Source organism: Pteropus vampyrus, unplaced genomic scaffold (assembly GCF_000151845.1).
Source record: "Pteropus vampyrus isolate Shadow unplaced genomic scaffold, Pvam_2.0 Scaffold160, whole genome shotgun sequence".
NCBI classification, from domain to species: domain Eukaryota; kingdom Metazoa; phylum Chordata; class Mammalia; order Chiroptera; family Pteropodidae; genus Pteropus; species Pteropus vampyrus.
Window position 1 is genome coordinate 1,092,350 of NW_011888941.1, and position 22,166 is coordinate 1,114,515.

Consider the following 22,166-nt stretch of genomic DNA (forward strand, 5'->3'; position numbering starts at 1 on the left):
AAATAAATCCATGGGCTGGAGTCTCTGGAAGTTTCCAAAATATATTTAATAGAGCCATCAAAAAATTTAGGCTTGGAGATTCCTAACTGAAATATTGAATGTCTGAGAAGTTGAAATTAAAGCGAATAATCTATCTTTAGTCTAATAATATTTTCTCTATATTTTCCTAATTTTAAAAAATATAGTCAATAAATAGTCTTGGCATAAAGAAACTTCATCTTAAGTAAATGATAATTACATTTAATGAGTGGGAATTTCATGTTCTTTAGCTAAGAAAATATTTGCCATGGGCAACATTATGACAAAGGTCAGTTGGAAAGACTTGGTGATCTCCTGTCAGTAAGATTTATGTTGTGAGTAACTTTTCCATTGGTGGTTTAAGACAGTCTCACTCATGTGCCACATTTGCTCACCACAATGCCGAGGTGACTGCCAGGCTGTTTCTGAGCCCTGTGTTCCATGGAATTTTCGCACATAGACTTGCCACTTCTCCTTCTCATTTCCTTTTGGCTTAGTTCTTGTGGTAACTGGCACTGGATGGCACTCTGTGATCCTAGTGACATGAATAGTTGGTGACAATGATGAGATTGGCTAACCCAAAGACTAATGTGATTCCAAGTAGGGAAGATGCAAAGATCATTTAGCTTTGTTTTTTGAAAACTGTTTCCCAAGTTGATACATTAGCCCATTCGATTGTTCTCACTGTTAAATTTCAGAACTCTCCTGGGCAACTTCCTCTCATCTGTTCAAGACTATAATCCACATGTTGTCTAACCAACACTGAAAACAGAGAAACTACTGTTTTCCTTGTTCTGAACAGTGTATCAATGCAGTCTGTGCTTGTCTTAGCTTTGGGACAGCTCATTTCATGGCCAATTCACTCTAAGTTGTCTGGTAGGTCATTTTCACAAAAACTGCAATCAGACCAGTCGTATTTTGTGCTAATAGAGTAGAATTTGTGACCTATGTTTGTGATTTTACATTTATGCCAATTAAACTATAATTTGTTGGTTTTAGCTCATCATTCTACATGTCAAGAGATTGGAATTCTGATTTTGAAATCTAGCATATTAGCAATCACTTCTAGATTATGAGACTTGTAGATGAAATGTTTGTATGATGTGTCTTTACTCAAGCACTTAGTCAAAATACTGAACAGCCTGGCACTGAAGACAGTTTTCAGTTGTTGCCCTTAGATTGATCCCTCTAATTACATATGGTCCATTAATCTACAACGTGGGGAGGCATATTGCTGCTTGATTAACTAAAAAAGGTACCCAAAGGCTGAATCATACGTATATTCATTTTGTTTGACAAGGAGATTATTAAACTATTTTCCGAATGACTCACTATAGTGAAGATATAGTGTGTCTACTGCATTTTTCTGAACCTTTAGTCTAATCATTGTATCATGTAAGGAAATGAGAAGACTGGCATGATTGCTATTAGTGAATGCAAGCTGGATGATATTAACCAACTTTTCATTTTTAAAGTGTTCATAACCATCTGTTTATTAATTTATTCAAGACTTTGCTAGGGCTTGAAATCTCACTCATCAGTCTATAATCTCTGTAATGTACCTTTTTCCCACTAAAAAAAATAAATATTAGCACAACATTTACGTGTAAGTAGAAAGTTGTCTGTTGATGATGGGAACAAGAGACTGTGCAGCTGCACTTCTCATGGAAGCGTGCGATGGACAATGGAGATAGAAACATTCAGGGGGCATTCCATGAATGGTGATCAGCTCAGCATCGTGGAGGCAGAGCGTTCTTGAGTGTTGTAGATATGGCAGAGCTGGGGATACAGAACGAAGGTTAGTTATGCGGTACGATTATTAGGTTTCTGTTGAAGAGGCTCAACTTTACAAGTGTGATTCCTGACCCAGAAACCTAGCAGTGGAAACAGAAAGAAAATGGTGGATGCTAGTGATATTTTCAAGGAATAAAATAAAAGACTAAATTCTTTTTCTCAAGGGGAGAGGGATGTGTGACAGAGATGTCTATCGTATTTTGAGTCTTTGTGGCTCAAAATATACTCACAGCTTTTAGCAAGTTGGAGAAAGTGGCAGCTAATTCCACTAGGGGTGCTAAGAGGTGACATACACAGATCTGAACACAATGAGTCATTTAAACAGAAATGAAAACATCAAGTTGATCAGGGAGGACAAGCTCGGGATGTAGATGCTAAGAGTCCTCCCGGACCAGGTAGGATAAGCTCAGGTAGGACCTTCCTAATGTTGCCCAATTCCAGGGAGCACCATTCCCTGGAATTATTCTTACTAGAGTATTATTCTTACTAGAGCAATGCAAAGTACATTATGCTCCCTGGACTGATGGCACTGCCTGGTGGGACAACAGCTTGATGAAATGAGAGAATAATATTGTAATAACTGCTCTTCACAGACTACATTTCTTTGTTCTTCTTGCTTCACTCATACCTTTAAAAGTCCTTTTTAGTGTTCTCAGCCATTTTTTTTCATGCCTTAGTTCTCTCTAGGACTTGCTGATCCTACTCATATGGGTTTACACTAGATGTTTCTTCTTCCATGTTTTGCTCATGACTGGTTCACATCTGAACAAAATAAAGAATTTCCTGTGCTGCCCCATTAGCATCTTTCTTTCTTACTAGAATCATTTGTGATTTTATTATTAGAATGAGTTTCCCCTCATTCTTGACACAAACTGCTTCTTTCTTATCTCCTTTCTTTGATGTTTCCTTTTACCTCTATCTCTTGAAGTCTTAATGATACCTATTGAGCCACACTGATCTTTTTATGAAAAAAAAAAATGGTCAACTTTGTTATCACCCATCTTCCCTGTAGCTCAGCTGGGATCTTAGTTAGAACTCTAACCTTTCCCTGTTACCTTCTCACGTGACTTATGACACACCTCCACTCCAGTTTCTGCTCTTTGTATGTTATTGCTGTGTTCTCTAGCATTTTGTCTCTGAATTTTACCCTGTGCTTTGACCCTTCCTTGATCCTTAATCGAGGATCAGGGTTTTTGATCCCTGAGATCAGATGATAGATAATTAACCTTGTCAGTCCCACCTACTGGCTTTGTTTTACTTCCTCCCTGCATCTCCCCTCCCTCCAGTTCTGACCACTGACTTATGCTCCTTGGCACCTACTGGAAATTCCTTCTTGAGCCACAACAACCACACCAGAGTCTTGGAGTAGGGGAATCCCTGAGTCTTCAAGTGGAAGGGGAATTCCTCAGTTAGAAACTGAGACCCAAATCAGAAAAAAATTAGATTAATTTTCAATCTTCTCACTTCCCAGCTCTGTGATAATGGAGCCAAACACGAATCCCAGATGCTCAATTTTCTCATCTATAAGATGGATGGCAGAGAATCTATGCAATCCAAGTCAGAGATTCCTTCAGACAATCATAGGAGATAATTTATGAGAAAGAACTACATAATCTATGTGAATAATAGGATGTTGTTATTTTTGTTGTTTGTCTCTTTTCTTTTTACCTCTAGCATTGAGAGATATGTTTCGAGTCCTCTTAGTTGGAAATTGGAAGGCCATGTGCCACATGGAGGTTAGGGGCTATGAGGTTGTTAAAACAGTGATAATTATTCAACAAATATTTATTGAGCCCCTACTATGTCCTAGTCCCTAATGACACAAAAGAGATTGTGATTGTCTTTGCTTAAATTTACAAGAGCTTCCATACTTAGTTGCCATTAAATTTAAAAAAGGCTGATCATGTGACTTTTATGCTTCAAAACTTTTCTTTCAGTTATACATGCATTTAATCGCTCATTGTTTACAAAGAGCTTACTATTGCTGGCCTGTTTGCCAAAGCCTGGAGACCAAAGATCAAAGACAATTACGTGCATTGAGCCTTTCACCTTGGCCTTCTTTCCCACATACATACTTTGCTTCAAATTTTCCTAAAATGGCACTTAACATTCAACTGACTGATGTCTACATACTCTTCAAAGCTCTAACTAGACTGGAGAGAGCACTCCTGCTTCATAGGAGCCAAGTGTGTCATACTCTGGCTTACTGCTCAGGGCCTGCATTCTTAGACAGAGAGCTCCCTGAGGGAAGGGACCTCTGTTTATTCATCCCAGTGTGTCCAGGACCGGCTATGTGTCTTGGCACAAAGGCTGCTCCCAACAACTATAGAGAAAGAGGGACCTAAACATGTCATGATGGTAAAAGGGCTACACGCAGTGATGGAGGTCTGTGCTCCCTGCTCTGGGAGCATGAGGCGACTGATAACTCATCTCCAGGGGAGCTACCTCTGGAGTTGGAGTCGAAGGTTGAGCAGCAGCCCTCCCCTGAGAAAAGTCTGAGAGACATGTGCAAACACACGGACTGAGAAGACCCTGGTTGTGTAGGGATGGGCAAGGGAGAGGGTGCTGTAGCAGGAAATGAAGACAGGAAGGAATGGCAAGGTCAGACTCTGAAGATATTTGGACTTTATCTTAACTGCAAAAAAGTGTCACTGATAGATTTTAAGAAAGAGAAATGTTCCTGATTGTATCTTAATTCTCGCTTGACTTTGGGGCCACTGTGAGTTAAATAATTGCTTCTCAGTCATCAGTCATTTTTTGTCATATTTATGTATACCTGTTTAGTTATTTACTTAATATTTTAAATTTAGATTTTATTCTTTATTGGAGCTAAATTTATTTAAAAGGAAACTTTATATTAGCCTCATACACAAAATCTATGTCAATTTCCAGAAATAGAAATACATATATATATATATATTGTGTGTGTATATATATATGTGCATATATATACACACACACACACACACATATATATATATATATATATATATATATTTTTTTTTTAAATCAATTTATATATCAGCTATTTAGAACACAATGAGTTTTCTAGAATACTCCCAGGGCCCTGAGTTTGGCTTTGGGAAATACTGAGTAAATCAGCTCTTGGTGGGCTGATTAGATCTGGTGCCCTGATCTTCATACATAAGGTAATTGTATTTGAAAATGTCTCTCATTTTAAGAAAGACTTCTACAAATAAGATTTTTGAACAGAATCTCTTCGAGCTTGTGATGTCCTCATCTCAGACTGACTTTCTTCTTCTCTGGTTCAAATTCATTAAGTTTTTTTTAGAGGTACAATTGTTATTAATAACAATTCTCTGATTATAGAAAGTTATTTAATTTCCTTGTCTCTTGGATTAGAATGGAAGAGTACTCTCTGAAAAAAAGAGCAACCCACTGTTACTGGATGAAATTTATGACTATCACCAGGGCACGTACATATGTGATTATACTCAGCTGGATAATTCAAGTTCATGGACAGTCAGAGCTGTTGTTCAAGTGAGAACCATTGGTAAGTGAGATTTTGGTTTTAGAGTTTGAGATTTGAATCCCAATCACACAATTACTATTACCTTCCTGTGGCTTAGTAATTTTTTTTTTTTTAATTTGCACACTGTAACCATCTAAAGCTTTGACTATTGGCAAACATTAGTTTTCTCATTAACCTAAATTCTACTCTCCAAAGAAGACCTAGTTCTGGATCCTATCCCAGTTGTCACAAGTAGAGTTTTCCATGTGTTGATCTCTGATTTGTTTTTGTAATCAATTATAGAACAATATTAAGAACTCACACACAGAAATAAGTGACACCCACATTCCTATTGCCAGCTTTAATACTTTCCCCCATACTTAAAATCTCGTTTTTTCTTTAAAGAAACAAACCATTGCAGATACAACTTGACACCTATCCCCTCATACCTTCCTGCACCTTTCATTCCTGGATGTAGTCCAGTCTTATAGTTTATATCCTTTTCATTTATGTTTTTATCCTTTGTCTACATATATATACATCCATTAATAAAATAGAATCTTGTTTTATGTTATAAAATGTGATTTATGTTATAGACACATGGTATTATTCTAAGGTATTGTTTTGCCAATTTACACCCTCATCAACAACGAATAGTCTCTTATTATTCCTGAATAATATTCTAGATTTTTTGATTGGTGTCAAGTGGGGGTCTCTTTTTTTTTAGAAATTTACATTTCTTGAATATTAATGAAGTTGAATATCTTGTTATATGTTTATTGGCCCACTGGGTTTATTCTTCCATGACTTTTCTATTTTTGGCCCAGTTTTCCCCTTGGGTCATTCTGATTAGTTTTTCAAGTGTCCACATAAATAAACTATATAATGTAATTAACTTAAGCATGGCCTATGTCAAAACGTAACAGTAATTCATTCATGCTGTGTATTAAAAAGCTGCAGAATGATTGATTTAGCTCTTAGATATATATGAATCAATTTTACCTCTTCCTTTTTTATTGTGAGATACGAATCATACAAAGCATTCTGAAGCCAAGTTAAACACTTCTGCCTACTTCCCGGCCCTTACATTCTCCACCACTTTAGACCCCAGCAATTTGAATTTATATTTGATTGTTACTTGGATACGAAGTTAGAATGCAAATACCCCTCTTTCACCACTTGCTCCCTCCAAGTGATGTGTGATTGCTCTTTTACTCAGGTGTGAAAACTCGGCTCATCAAATTTTCTGTAGTAGAATCTGCTTTTCATTCTCCCGAAGGACTCCTTACAACATCCATTGCCTCTCTTTCAATCAAGCCTTCTCCGTCATCGTTCTTGTCATTTACTCATCTATTCTTTTTGTTTGTTCATTCTCACACAAATATTTCTTTAACACCTAGTAAGTGTCAGGCACTGGGTTTGGTGCTATGGATATAAAAATGAGTACCTGGGCACTTCCTCTGGTCTCTCAGAACTTACCATTTTGTGGTGCAAAAGGAGAAGGAACAGGTTATCACAGTAAAATGTAATGAATGGAGAGAAAGAGAAGCTAAAGAACACATGGGGAGGTCCACCAAACCCAAACCTGGGTACACGGTGTTCAGGTGAGAACAAATTAGCCCAATGAAGGAGGGAAAGATGCTGTTCCAGGCAGGGGAGCAGCACAGCTGATGTCTGGAAGATGAGAGAGAGCATGGGGCAGTCCATGAAAAAGAAGGGCTGCTGAGGGTGAGTGGGAGGAGGGCTGATATCACGCTGCTGCAGTAAGTTTGGACTTCATCCAAGGAGGAGTCACCGAGGGTTCTAAGCAGGCAGTTGCTGATGGTGGCCAAAACCAGGAGCGGCAGTGGAGATGGAGAGAAGTGGATGAGCTCAAGAAATATTTAGGAGATACAACTGAATGAATTTAGGAGGTGGGAATGAAGAAGAGGGAAAAGGAGGGGTCTGGGATGAGAGCTAGGTTTTAAATTGGGCAACTAGGTGGCTTCCTGTAATATACTGGTAGAGGACAGCATACATAGGGGCAATATAGGACACAGGTGGGAGAGCAGGTGATATGATTTATGTTCTTAAAGATGTCTCTGGTTGCTCTTTGAATAGACTTAGCAGAGATGATGAGAATTGGCTTTATTTGTGCATAAATAGATGCACAAATGATGATGAACTTTATTTGGAAGATGAAAAAAAGGAGATCAAAGATGTTTTGGTTTTCTGACCTGGGTAAGTTGATAAATGGTGGCAGTATTTAATGAGACAGAAAAGGCTGAAAAAGAAAAAAGTCAGAGGAAGAAATCAAGTATTAGTCATGAAAGAACTTTCAGTCATCCAAGTCATGGTGACGAGTAGATATGTGGATAAACCAGTCTGGAGATATTGGGGCTAGAGATGTTAATGTGAGAGTGGCCAACGTGGTATCTGAAGTGAGAGCCTGAATGAGATTACCTAGGGAGTGAGTGCAGAAAGAAGAGGGCCTAGAACTGAGGCATGGAGCATCCCAGAACTTGGAGAGGTGGGGAAGAGGGGGATCCCCAAAGGGAGTTTAATAAGGGGATGGGTACAAAGGAAAACCATCCCAGAGCATAGCGTCTAAAGTGTCTCAAGAAGGGAGTGATGCACTACCTCAAATGAGTACTGATCATTTAACCTGGGAAGGCAGAAGTCATGACATACATCAGCAAATGGGCATCAGAGGAAGGATGGGGAAGAGAGCCTCAGAGGAAGTGAAATTCATGATGCAGGAAAGAGAGCATTTCAAGGCCAAGACCTTCTGTCTTGCCTAGAGAGTGAACTGCAGCACCCAGGGAGTGTAGAACGAAAGTCCCCTAGAAAAAAAACTAAGAAGAGAACTGACATTCACAAGAGACACAGAGGAGAAGGGCCCATAGGCTCACAGAGAAGTGAGTAGATGTGGGAGGTGGGCAGGACAGTACAGAAACATGGAACCGAAAGAGGAGAGGGTTCCACAGAGGGTGTGGCCCATGCCGCTGAGAAGTAAAAGCTGATGAAAAGCTCAGTTGTGCCCAATGGATTTAGGTGCAAGGAAGTCATTGGTAACCAGCCAAAGCAGTTTCAGTGGAGTGTTGGGGGCAGAAATCAGACTTCATGGGAAGTGAGGAAATAAACACTCTTTCAAGGGTTTGGCTGAGGAAGAAAGAGAATGAGTGAGGTAGGGATGTGAGGTGGAGGGTTTCTGTTCCTTTTTAAGATGGAAAGACTGAGCATGGGTAAATGCCAATGAGAAGAAGAGAAAGAGGGAGGGAGGGAGGGGGAGAAAGAGGGTGTGGGGAAGGGGAGAGAGAGAGAGTGTTAAAGATACAGGAGAGATGGTATAACAGAGGAATGGAGGTCTCTGAGATGTAAGAAAGGATGTCCAGAGCACAGATGATGAATTTTCCTTTATCAGGAGATGGAACATCTTCTAGAAGAAGTTTGACAGTGGAGGCACATTTGAAAGTTTGTGGCAGGAAGCTGAGAGATAAATGATTAATGAAGGGCTAGATTCACCTTCATTTTCAAACAAACCATGAATTTAAGAATCGAGGAAGTGGACTACAATCTGGCTGACGTGTGCATTTTCTCCTTGCTGTTGAATTACTCAGCCAACAAGCAGTCTTGTAGAAGATATGAATGGGGGCGCAAGTCTGCAATGGCTGAGCAGGGCTGGTATGGAAGAAAATGTACCCAGGCAGATAGGGGCTTATCGAGAACTAATGTTTTGCTAGCACCTTCAACCTAATGTCACATTTCTGAAAGCATGCTTTTCATATGGAAACCTGTGTTTCTAACCTTATGGAATATACATACAATTTGCAGAGGGAGCGCCAAAACATTTAGATCAAAGTGTGACCATGCATGCACATCTTCAGTAAGGAGGCCTTCAGATTTCCCAATGCGAATAATTATTTTTATTTTTATCTTTTAGTGAAAGACACTAATCTCAAACCAGACATTCTGGAACCCGTCAAGGACACACTGGAAGTAGAACTTGGTAAGGTGGCTGGGTTATCACCCTTGACTGACGCCATGCTTCTGGGAGCAGATCTAAGTGTGTTGTGAGGAAAGGAGCATTAGGGTTCGAGTGAAATAGAATGCGGTGTGTATCTCGACTCAGCCACGGATTAGTATTGTGACCTCATACAGTCACCTGATCTTTCTAAGCCCAAGTTTTTAAACCTGTAAAAGGCAAATTAGAACCGACTTCACAAGGTAACAATGATAAATCTAGGATAATGTACATTAGGTGGCTGGTGTGTTGGGCACGATCGATAGATTTTAAATTCTTTCTTATGCATCCCAGGAACAGGTGGTTATGTATATGAGATCTATCAGTCAAATCTATAAACAAAATTGAGTAGCATTGGCCTTTTAAAATATAGTGTCTGGTTTGGTCTTTAAGATAATTATAGGCGACTATTACAGATCCTGCTCAAATAATTTGTTTTCCAAAGTAGCATCTTTTGGGTAGAGGGGCAATGTCACTTTCCTATTGTCTCCTTTTATTTTGTCAATTTCGGTAACATCTATATCTGCCCAAACAGCCAAATAAATAAGGCTACTTGATTTAAAACCAAGTGCTGGTTGCTTCAATAAAAAAAAAAAAAAAACCACAAAACTGTTCTTTCAAATGCAAAAATATTTATAATTGTAAAGAAATGTAAAAAATAGATATTACTGTAAATGACCACAAGGTGGCGGTATTGGTATATCCTGATTATAGATCTATGAGCAACATCACAAGAAAGGAAGAAAGTAGGAAAGAAGGAAAAAAAATTACTTGGAAAATAACCAGGCAACATATGGTATCAGTGAATTTTAAAGTATTTCTGAGGGCGGGTGGGCATTATTAAGGTGCAACTATGAGTTTTCAAATGGATTCCCTAACACTGAGTTTGAGGCAGAGAAAAGGGGGAGAGGGAGGGTGGTGTGATAACATTCATGTCCATCCACAGTGCATTGTTCAAAAAGCAGCTGAATATCCAAATAATTTCTTCTTTAAACTATATGCTACAGTAATCTCGTGATTTTTATTTAATATTCAGATATTGGTTAGAAAAGTGTTTTTTGTTGATGCACCTTGTACTTCAACAGCAGCCTTGGGAGACCAGGCTGGTCACTGAAACTTCACGTTTTCTTGGTGTCTATCCTCAAACCACATCAGAGCACTTAGTGCTATGACCATGGCAATCTTTTATTTTTTATTTTTTATTAAAACTAAAAAAAATGTTCTATTACAGTTTGCGTACAATATTATATTAGTTTCAGGTGAACAACATAATGATTAGACATTTCTATACCTTACAAAGTGATCACCCTGATAAGTCTAATATACACTTGACATCATACATAGTTATTACAATATCATTGACTATATTCCTTATGATGTATTTTAAGATCATACAGTCATGGGTTCGAGATCTATGAATTGCCCATTAGAGACAAACAAACTTGGTTTCATTTGTTTCAAACATACTTGGTAGACGTTCGCTTATTTCTGGCATGCCTGTTTTATTGGTAAACTCGATGGTGCCGGGGATCAGTCTTCAGATGTGGTGTTCCTTCTGCACAGGGCAAATCGTTCTCATGGGCTTCCTTCCTCATTTCTGTGGCCCCTTCATTTTCAGGAAAGCCTTTGACTCTTTCCTGCAGAGCACGATTTGACTTTGAAAAGCACTTTAAACCTGTGATAAGATGGTACAGCAAAGATTCTGACCAGGAGTCGGAAATCCCAACAACTGAGGAGAGAAGGTAAGTAGGGAACTAGTGGACAATAATCTTTGCAACCCATAGAAACCTGTCACCTTTGGAAACCTTTCTGATGTACACAAAGAACTGAGTGAATACACAGAGTCGGTGCAGCCACGGAGCACTGACTAGTGGTGAAAATAAAAGTACAGAAATGCACAGTTCATGTTAATTTTACACGCGAGGCCAAAGCAGTTTCTGACAGGGCTATGAAATGAAATATTTAAGTTGTTTTAAAGCTCGATTTGTAGCAATGGTGTGATGTAGCTGCTTTAAACATCAAGCTGATGATCAGACAGATGCTCTGACGCAGACTAGAAGCAGCATGTCCATTGAATGGAGGAGAATGTCACCCTCCACCCCGACCCCAACTCCTCACTTTCCCCAGTGCCATCTGTTCAGTGTATCAAAATCTTTGGAGTCACTGACAGTCTCGAATATAAGAAACAAGGGGATGGCACAAGAATGAGGAGTCTGACCAAGAAATATGCAAAGTGAAGAATAGCTGGAGTGATGCCACCTGGGAAAGGAGACTCAGGTGGTGTCTGTTCTGAAGTACACGGAAGCTCTTACGTTTTATGAGAAACTAGACTTAGTTTGTGCATCTCCAGAGCACAGAGCCTAGAATTTGCTGGGAAGACAATTCAGCTCAATAAAAATGAAAACTCTAGATATTTGAGCTATCTGATGCCTCACAAAGCGGGACTCCGGTCCTCCCTGGAGGGTTAAGGTCTCAGATGCCATCTGTAGGGCATGTCACTGAAGTTTACAGTTCCTCATTTTTCCAGGATCTGTTCCAAAGTAAGAGTCCTTCTGATTTTTAAAATATTTCAAACAAATATAATATCATTTTGAAAGTATACAACATTACAAATAATAAAGGGCAGATTTTGGGAACAGTAATAACATTTAGCAAGAGAAGTCATTAGGTTCCCTGTTAAGCTGACGTGGCATCAAAGTTCAACGTAGTCCAGTGTGACAAATAGTCTGCTCTGACTTCACACACCCTTGGGTTGAATCTCTGTTTTCCACTTGCTGGCAATGTGACTCTTAACCTCTGTGAGCCTCCATCATGCCATTTTGCAAAGTGCCTGTAAGGTATGAATACAATAGAGGTGACATGCTCCTCACAGTCTCTGGCAGGTGAGAAGCATTCTGTGATAAATGTTCGGTGTTGTAGGCTCCAAGCAACACAACCTAAAACATCATTCACCTAAACAATATTCTGTAATGTGGAGACTGCCTATCGGCAACTTTAGAGAATCCAGTTGTGACTAAATGTCAAGACTCACACTTCCTGGATGCAGCAGAATGGCACAAGCCCAGGAATCAAGCTGCCACTTCCTGGCGGTGTGACTTTAGACTGTCACCCCCCTTCTGTGCCTGGTCTGCATTGCTGGCCAAGTTATGCTAAGCATAACATTATCTCATGGGGTTCCCGTAAGATGAGAAGGAAATTCGATATCCCCCATTCAGTACTCAGAAGACTCCTGATACATAGTGAGTCCTCAATAGAAGTTAGTCATTTTTAATATTATTCTTAAATTATGGTTATCATCTGTTCTCAGGGGGAATTCTTAGACTAAGAAAGGTCAATTGAGGCCCACGAGTAAATTAGATTTTAGTGTAAATGCTTAAAATGGTGCTTAGCGGATTCAATAATTTTTAAAAAGAGTCCTTCGTCACCATCTGACATTCTTCTGGCATCTGCTCCAGCTGTTTGATCCCACAGCTGTTCTGAAAGCTGGACTGTTGGCCTCTTCTGTGGACTCCACACACTGCAAACGGGTGTCCGTTATCTACTGAACTGGTGTGATATTTCTCCTCCTATTCTAGTGTTAAATCCACTGTCAAGGACGAAGTCATTGAGCGTGTCATCCGCTTGAAAGAAGTCATCCAAAGTGATCTTCGCAAGACGTTCACTTGCTTTGCCCAGAACTCCATCGGAAATACTACCCAGTCTGTCCAACTGAAGGAGAAGAAAGGAGGTAAGCCCGAAGGTTGCCACAAAATTCACACCATGGCTTTTATCTGAGGGGAAAGGCCTTTTCCTAAATGATAATGATGATGATGATGACGGCCATTAATACTAACTATGTCAGACAATGTTCTAAGCTCTGCTGTGTTAACTCACCGAACATCTTATCCAAAGCCACACAACTAGTAAGTTTCATATCAGTTAATCTCATTCATTCATTCAACTAATGGATGATTCTAGAACATCAGGTTTTGAATGCCTACAGGCTTAAATAAGAAAAAGACATGTGCCTGGCCCCCAGTGGGTGCTCCATAAAGGCGTGTCCCCTATGTTAGATGCCATGGAGGGTGCGAAGGTGAGCCAAACAGAGCTGGCCTCAGGAAGTCGAGACTTCAGTAAGGAAGATAATCTGTGGATGTAAGTTACCACATACGATGAAAGGGATGCAAATGTGTTGTATGGAAGTTTAAAGGGGAAAATAAGTAAAAATGGCTATGATCGGTGTCCCAGGCCACCCGGATCAGGAACTGCACAATTTCCTGGGTTCTCTTGAGTTCATTGTAACATAGGGCATTTTCAGATTCAAGAAAAATGCTTCCAGCAGCAGATTTTGATAAAAGGATAGGGACGGAAAAGGAGCCGGGTGGGCCCACAGCATCGCCCGACCGTGGCCTTGACCCCGGAACGCTCGCTCACGGCGGCCATGTTCTCCCCAGTGGTGTTCCTGTACCTCCTCCTTGGCACAGTCACGACCCTGGTGGGCGTGCTGACGGCAGGAGCCCTCCTCTACATGTACTGGATTGAAGTTGTGCTGCTATACCGAACCTATCAGAGCAAGGATGAGACGCTCGGGGGTAAGGCGGCCCCAAGGTGCCTCTGACTTTTCCTCTTGAAACTGACTTAGAGGGAGGAACTTCGGAAATGGGTGTTCCCTGATAGAGAAAGCCACGCCCCTCACTGGGGCTTTGAGACTTTTTCTGGGGCTGAAGGCGCACACCGGGGAGGGCTGGGAGTTGGTGGGGAAATAGTTTCATCTCAGTTTCCCTGACCCTTGCCCATGATGCTGTTTGTCGGACATATTGGACTTGAAAATAATCTCTCTGCTAATCAACCTAAAGCAACCTGGCAGATGATTTAACACTTCCGTGCCTCCGTTTCCCCTTCTGTAAAACGAGACTGCAACGACAATGACAATAACGATGAGTGCTATGATGGCCCTTTGGGTAAAGATGTATTAAGCTTTTAGTACAGCGTCTAGCGCATAGTAAACTCTCAGTAAATGTCAGCTATTATTACTTCGCGAGTACCAAGTGCATGCCCGTCATGTGTCTTAGCTACTTTCATTGTCACATAAGTCAGAGAGACGTGAAGTCACGTGCCCCAAATTGAACTGCTGGGTGGTGTTAGAGTGTAGGACATGGACCTGGGCATTTGGCTCAGAGCTCGCCATTAGCTATTACCTCAGTCAACCTTACCTGTAAATGAGGGGCTTGATGGGAAAGTCCATAAGAGCCTGATGTTCTGTAAGATGCAGGTACTAGACTGCTAATGAAGCGTCTGTCAGTTTCCCCATGAGATGGGATGATAACCTTTACTAATGTCTGCTTCTTTAGAATAGAAGAGCTGCTTCTGTGTTTTGCTAGTCCAGGAGTCCCCTGGGATTAGAATGTTCATAGTTTTAGCAAATGATTCTGTTGCTTGGATAGAGCAGAAGCCCATCTGCTGAACTCAGGGGCTAGTTTCTTACCTGACGGGAGGCCCCTACACACAGTGCTTCTCTGCTCCCAGGAACTCAGTGAGAGCTATTAGATCCCCAGGGGAAAGGGCTGGGTGGAGAAACGCACTGTTTTGCCTCCTTTAGACCAGAATATGTACTAAAAATCCTTAAGCCGAATGCTTTTGAGATTTATTTATTTTTTTTTAATTAGCCTTTTTGAATTGAACCAATTATCTAATCAGTGTCATAATTGTTTCCATGGATAACTTCATACTTCTTTTACCAAAATGCTATTTATCTTAAGATTCTAGAGCTTCTACAGAAGAGTAGATCAACTGTGAAACAAATAAATGCGTCCTTTCTCATTTTACTCTGATGGGGGCGTGTAGGGCTTAGTTTTCAAGTACAGCGATTCAGTGCCCTCTCCCATTTAGCTAATGTTTTTCAGCAAAACACATGTTTCCTTTGAAGTTAATGCTGAAACCCAAAATTTTAGAGAGACATAGACTGTCAACACTGAGGAGGACTTAACAGATTATCCAATACCTGCACACTCTAATTTTATTGCCGAAAAATGTAATAGTTTTAGATTATAGAAAAGTCTTGGTTTGCTGGATTTTTCCATGGACATGGATGAATTGAGGCAACTGTGGTGTGTTACACATTTAAACTGCACAGCACTTACCTGCTGGCCACACCCATGAGCTTCCACCTTCCCACCTGGGCTCAGCTCCTTGCTACCCTCCTCTCCGAACCCCCCCCCCCCCCCCACCTCCCTTTTCTATCATTGGCACTTCCATCCACTGAGACCTCTTCTTAGGTCCACGTTGAGCAAGTGTACCGTCAAATTCATCAGCAGCCAGCACTGTTGTTTATGATCTTGTAACTATTATTTTCCAGGTGCTGTGCAAAGTATTGGAATATGAGCCAGGTGTATCCAAACCCTAAGCCCACGAGTTAACTTTAGAGATTCCTTAGCACATTCAGTTAGTTCTTTAGCACATCTAATAATCATCGTGCATTTGTAACATCTTAGTCAGCAGAGGTATGCGAGACCTTGAAGATATCCTGTAAGAGGTTCCATGAAGGTAGCAATGAAGGTAGCATCCCATCCAGAAGGGAGAGAAATGGATATTTGTCTTGTGACCGCTATGAGCCAGACACCAAGCTCCTCACATACATTGTCTCATGCAACCCTGAAAGCAGCCTGCTGGGGGAAGATTCACTGACTCATTTTACATATGGGGATTCAAATAGAGGTACATGTGCTCTCAGCTCTCTGATGTACAGAGGGCTTGGTCTTAGCAGTGCTTTGCTCACTGGATACTATCATGCTTTGATGGAGCAGACTCTTCTTTGATGTGTAACTAATGAGACAGCAACACTGCAGATGCAAAGAAAGCTCAGAGGCTTTCTCTAGTACTTGCGATTTAATCACAGAAGGCCCCAGCTGTTTGATCTGACCTTAGCGAAATGGCAGGAGAGCTTTGGAAATTAGAATTTGATTCCGAGCAGACAGTCAATACCACTTATCAGCGAGCTTTTGAAATGGTCTCCGTTGCTGTTTTTCATTTTTTAAATCAATTCAATAAGGACCCTAAATCTTAATTCTCATCCATTTACCATATGGTCAGAGCATATGTAGGTATGCCACAATAGTAAAATTATGTAAATGGCTTACAATATTATTGTTCCTCTTCTTCAGATAAAAAGGAATTCGATGCTTTTGTCTCCTATGCGAAATGGAGCCCTTTTGAGAGCGAGGCCAGTTCACCTTTGAGTGAAGAAAACTTGGCCCTTAATCTATTCCCTGAAGTTTTGGAAAATAAATATGGGTACACCTTGTGTTTGCTTGAAAGAGATGTGGCCCCAGGAGGAGGTAGGTCCTGCATGCCAAGAGAAAAGATGGGATAAAAGGGACAGTTAAATGCAAGGGCTAAGTTTCCTTATCACACTTTCTGTGTGGGATATACCTCTTCTGGAAGGTTTCATGATCTGGTCCCGACACTGAGCTTCCATGAGATGTGCAGACCTCATCCTGTCCCACTGACCTTCTCTACCTCAGACACCCCACCCAAGAGCCTGCAACGCTCTGTGGCCCTCTGTTATTCCAGCCTCCCTTGTTCCATCAAACGTTGCTCCTAAGAGGAACTGATAATTTGAAGGACGTAAAACTGAGTCACTAGACACTAAAGTCTAACTTCAACTGTCGATAGAGTTAATATAACAAATGCAACAAAGTCAGCCATGTTTTCTTTCCTCCTTGTATAAGAGTGTCCATTGCAAGAACCCTTCTGGGTAGATCTGGGAGATTCAGGGTTATTGTGACTCAAGGCTGAACAATGACACTTGCAATTAATTAAGTTCTTTATTTCCAGTGTATGCAGAAGACATTGTGAGCATTATTAAAAAAAGTAGAAGAGGAATATTTATCTTGACCCCCAACTATGTCAATGGACCCAGTGTCTTTGAACTACAAGCAGCAGTGAATCTTGCCCTGGGTGATCAAACACTGAAACTCATTTTAATCAACTTCCGTTCCTTTCAAGAGCCAGAGTCTCTACCTCATCTTGTGAAAAGGGCTCTTCGGGTTTTGCCTACAATCACTTGGAGAGGCTTAAAATCAGTGCCTCCCAATTCCAGGTTCTGGACTCAAATGCGCTATCATATGCCTGTGAAAAACTCTAAAGGATTCACGTGGAACCACCTCAGAATGATCTCACAATTTTTTGCCCGGAAAGACCTCAGTGAAACAGAAACCACTGGGAGGAGCTCCCAGCCTAGGGAATGGAGAAATGGGCTCTGAACCACCTCCCCTCCAGGCTCTGGCAAGCAGAGATGGTGATGGACAGAACACATACCGTGGATCGGGCTGATATAAAATGGAGGGGGTTCTTCCAGCTCTGAGCAAGCATGACAGGCACTGGAATGACACTGAAGCTGTGGTTACAGCCTCTGATTTGTTGGACTGGACAAAGGGAGAGTGAATTCTCCAGACACTAGCATATATTCAGCACACAGTGCCCCTAATAGTCTGAGCAGAATCAGCTGATCCAACCACTTTTGCTTTGTGGTTAGGGACTACGTAGTCGGCTATGTAGTGTACATATAAATTTATGTATATTTGCAATAGAATAAGTATTATTTTTATTAGAAACAAGTGATTTAAACTTTGCCAAAAGTTTCTCTGTAAAGAAGACCATTCTTACTCTATGTTCACTCATTAGTTCTAGAGCAGGGACAGCAAGTAGAAAAGGCAGAGACCAGGAGACAGGAGCAGACAAGGCCATGGTTAGTCTTTACCGTGTCCTTGTGGGAAGTCCTCCCTCTAGGAGGATGAGCATGAGGAATAGGCCCCTTCCACAGAGCCGATGCCACCCTGCACTGGGGCACAAGGCCTGGAGTGCAGAGCAGGGCTTATTTCAGCTTCTCCCTGTGCCCTTGGACTTTGGGCCGGGTGTGAACTGCACAATCTTACTCTGGGCCTCTGAAAGTAGGAACCAACTAGGCCTCAGCCAATGAGGAGACAGGGGCTGGACTGGCAGTCACACACAAAGTGCGAAGGCACTGGCAACAGTCAGCCAAGGTATGAATCTGAGAAATCAATTTATACAGTGGTTAAAAGACCACAAGAATGGAGTTTGAATGGAGCTTTTCTCCAAGCCATTTGCCCATTGAGGCTGACACTTCTTGTATATCCTTCCCGAACTACTGATCTCAGTTGATGTCCTAAATGAGGAGATTTGCTGGAGGTCCAAATAGCTGTTCCTGGTAGGCTAATTTCATTCTCATAAGTTTGTCCTCCTTATGAGAGTTCAATCTATAGTTGAAATTCTCTTCTACTCACGTATGAATGCAAAACCTTCACACTCTGTCATACCTGATGGAATGGAATGATCCATTGGAGTAATATAGCAGAGAAACTTCTGGACTCATTCACATGCAATGTATCACATCCATGGTAAGAATGTGATCCAGGCTCGGAGTGGCTAAAAGGCATTGTCATCTGGCCACCAAGTAGAGTCTGTGTGAAATGCTCTTGAGCTCTTTTTTCACAGAGTCACCCACATCATAAAAACCACTGTGGCTTTGGCACCAAGCAACATCCTTGTTGGGAATTCCAGTGATAAAGTTAAAGATGAGTTAAAAGGTACAAATTATTCCTGGAGGAAGTTTCTTGTGGGAAGGCTCATTGTAGGGTCTTGGTGAGGAAGAACCCACATTGTCATCGTGCCATTGTGCTACAGGGATGGCCAGAATCCCTGGTTTTCCTGCCAGCTACTCTCTGAGATTTAAGACTCTTTTGGTCATCTTACTCAGGTTTATTTTATTCTAACATAAACACTGCTATAACTGATCTAGCCAGTGGTTCAGGGTTTTGTTCTGAGCTTCACAGAAACTCAAACTGAGCCTCAGGTTTAAAAAGACACAAAAAAGAAACTATCTGGGTGACACATTTGCAGAAAACACTCTCTCCAGGTTAGTAGGTATGCTGAAGAGTACAAATTAACATTTAAGACAAAAGTTTGTTTATATTTTCGATGTGTATGTCAATCAAAATAAAGTTGACAATGAAAACAAATTTTCTATACATAAGAGGCTGACGGTCATTAAACAATTGAACTCAGTGTAATACAATGAGAAAGTATTATTTTCCCTCCATGCCTCTAAATAAGGTGATGAGATATTCTGGTTCCTGGTTTACAACTGTTGTCCAAGTACAATTTTTATAGCCCAAGTGAATTTCTCACTCTGAGAATGTGTTCTAGTTTGGATGATGGTCGCCCGACCTCTAACACACACTATAGAGTACTCCTTACTGACCTTAGATGATAGCTCAGGCAGATCTCACAGCTTTCCTGGTTTCTTCTGGGTTTTAATTCCTATATTTACCATCTATATTATTTCCAGATCACAGTTGCAAATAAACTGAAGTAAGCATACACCACCTTATTGTTCCCACTCATTACAGCTGTACAACCTGGACACAATGAATAGAAAATCAGTTTGAGGATTTTTGAAAGTAAATTGAAGCAGGAAGAAAGAACAAGACACGATTTCAAAGTTCCACGGTTTTATTAAACTCTGATATCCCCTGGCTTAGACTTGGTGTAGTCTGAAATACAGAAATGAATATTAATGGTAACAGAAGGAGTTACAGAAGAAGCCTTCTAATTCTGCTTTGAAGACTGGAAAAAATGTTTTCTAAGATTCCCATATTTTTTCCTTTCTATGTTCTTTCACTTCCCATCCCCTATTCTATTCTATGACAGTGACAGTGGCACCAGAAAAAGCAGCAGTAAGAGGGACCCTCAAGCACCTACATCTCTGAGTAAGGAGAATTGTTCACTGTGATAAAGAATCTACGGTCCCCAGAGGGCATGACAAATCTTTATTGATTTTTTTCTATCTGTCCTCTTACCATTTGTCTGTGGAGATGGAAGTAGTTTCAGGAAGTGCACTTCAGAGTGAGGCATATAAAGCACCAATACTCTGGCCAGAGAACTACAAAGAGGAGGATGGAAAGCCTATGGAACCAGAAAGTACCATGGAGATAGCAGACAGAGGGTTGATTATGAAAGCAAACCAATAATGTTGCTTACAAACTCTCAGGCTCATTGAATACAATCCATTGAAGGCAAAAAAAAAATTGTAACATTTCCTGATAGGATTTTCATAGTAGGTAGATGTAATAATATGAGTCAACTACAACATAAAGAGACTATATAGGGGTAAGGTAGCTACGTACCGCTTGAAGTGGTAAAATATTGATCCTAAGTAGAAAGTTAAAATGTACGTACATTATATTTTAATCCCTTGGGCAATCACTAAGACAAATAAATGAAAATATTGTTAAAATGTGATAAATAAATTAAAATGGTATAACAAAAATGTTCAAATAAACCAAAAAAAGGAAGAAAAAGGAAAGTGAGAAAACAAAAAAATCGCGGAAATAAACAGAAATGAAAACCTATGTGCGCACACACTCACACCGTACCTGAATGTTTACAGCAGCTCTATTCATAATCATCAATACCCGGAAACAACTCAATGACCTTCAATTAGTGTGTGTCAGTTTGGGTCCAACCAAGAGACAGAAACCACACAGTAATTTAAAAAGGGGTATTTTAATGTAAATAATTATTTGGCTATAAGAAGGTAACTATAAATATGTAAACAGAACTTCAAGGAGTATCTTAGGGCTGAAGGAGAGTGGTAAGAGAAACTTGGAAGGGATTCCCTTCTGGGTCTGGGCTTCGAAGCTTGTTGGAGAAAGTGTGGTGTTGCCCACTAGAGGGCCAAGTTCTCTTGGTTGCCTGGGCCAGAGATGGTCCATAGGGTAGGAAGGCAGCAAGGACCTCCCAAGCATGACAATCCATGGCTCGTAGACAGACTTGGAGTACAGATTAGGGCATTGGGGTCTAGGCATATGGTGTCCACATTAGCAGAGCTTCGGGGGTCTAGGCATATGGTGTCCACATTAGCAGAGCTTCGGGGAACAAAGCTTTGGTGTACAGGTGCACCTCATCTGATGTGTCCACATCAGGAGGCTGTGGGAAGGTGATCATCTGGCCCAGAACAAGACTGCGAAGTGGCCGAGAGACTGCTTCCTCTGGGTCCATGGCTTGGACAGGGCACCAAGAGATGTCCTTGCACATCCATGCTGCTGACTGATGGTGCTTCAGGAACAAAAAAAAAACAAAATGCAGCCACTGGAACCAGAGCGAGCAATACTCCTCCAGCGCCCTCTACTGATGGAACGTAACATTGTGTTCGCTGGAAAGAATATATGCTTCAGAAATCCAGTCCATTAAGTGGAGCAGCTACTGAATAGTGAATCTGGGCTGAGAAGTAATAAAATGATAACTGGCACAGGCCAAAGCAATCAATAAATAGCTGTGCATGCAAAAAATTAAGTACTTCTCAACAATAAAGAAGAAATCACTACTGAGATACACAATAACCCGGATGAATCTTGAAGCATTATGCTGAATAAAAAATCTTATCTCAAATGGTTACATTTTTCCACTTATATGACATTTCCAAAAAGGCAAAACTGTGACAGAGGTGACATCTGTGGTTTCAGGGGTTAGACAAGAGTAGGGAGTGACAAATGGACACACAAAGGGAGAGTATTAAGAAAGTAAACTCATTCATTGTCTTGGCGATTATGAAAATCTATATCAGTGTTAAAATTCATACAGCAGTACACCAAAAGGGCCAGTTTTATTATATGTTAATTGAAAAATAAAAGTTTAAAAAGTCTAGCCCAATCTAATACCAAAACTTTAATCTTTAATGCAGTTGAATTTGTCCCTTCACCCTGGCGGAAGCCTGACCTGTGATTCTACGGATCAGCAATGCGACAGGAGAGTGTGGTCTACTTTTCTCCCCTGTCCTGCTCCTTCCTGTCTGTTTGTCATTTTAAAAATTGGATTTAGAGG

General features: G+C 40.8%; 1 protein-coding gene across 1 annotated transcript in view; it reads left to right on the forward strand.

The window, feature by feature from the left end:
- IL18RAP (interleukin 18 receptor accessory protein) overlaps nt 1-19,263 on the forward strand; it is a 28,004-nt gene extending 8,741 nt beyond the window's left edge. Inside the window, exons 5-11 of the mRNA XM_011370127.2 lie at nt 5,176-5,326; nt 9,207-9,272; nt 10,906-11,029; nt 12,863-13,014; nt 13,721-13,858; nt 16,427-16,600; nt 17,100-19,263. Coding sequence (XP_011368429.1) covers nt 5,176-5,326; nt 9,207-9,272; nt 10,906-11,029; nt 12,863-13,014; nt 13,721-13,858; nt 16,427-16,600; nt 17,100-17,527 — 1,233 coding nt within the window. The 3' untranslated portion in view covers nt 17,528-19,263. The remainder of the gene's footprint in view (nt 1-5,175; nt 5,327-9,206; nt 9,273-10,905; nt 11,030-12,862; nt 13,015-13,720; nt 13,859-16,426; nt 16,601-17,099) is intronic.
- Nucleotides 19,264-22,166: the final 2,903 nt, after the last annotated feature.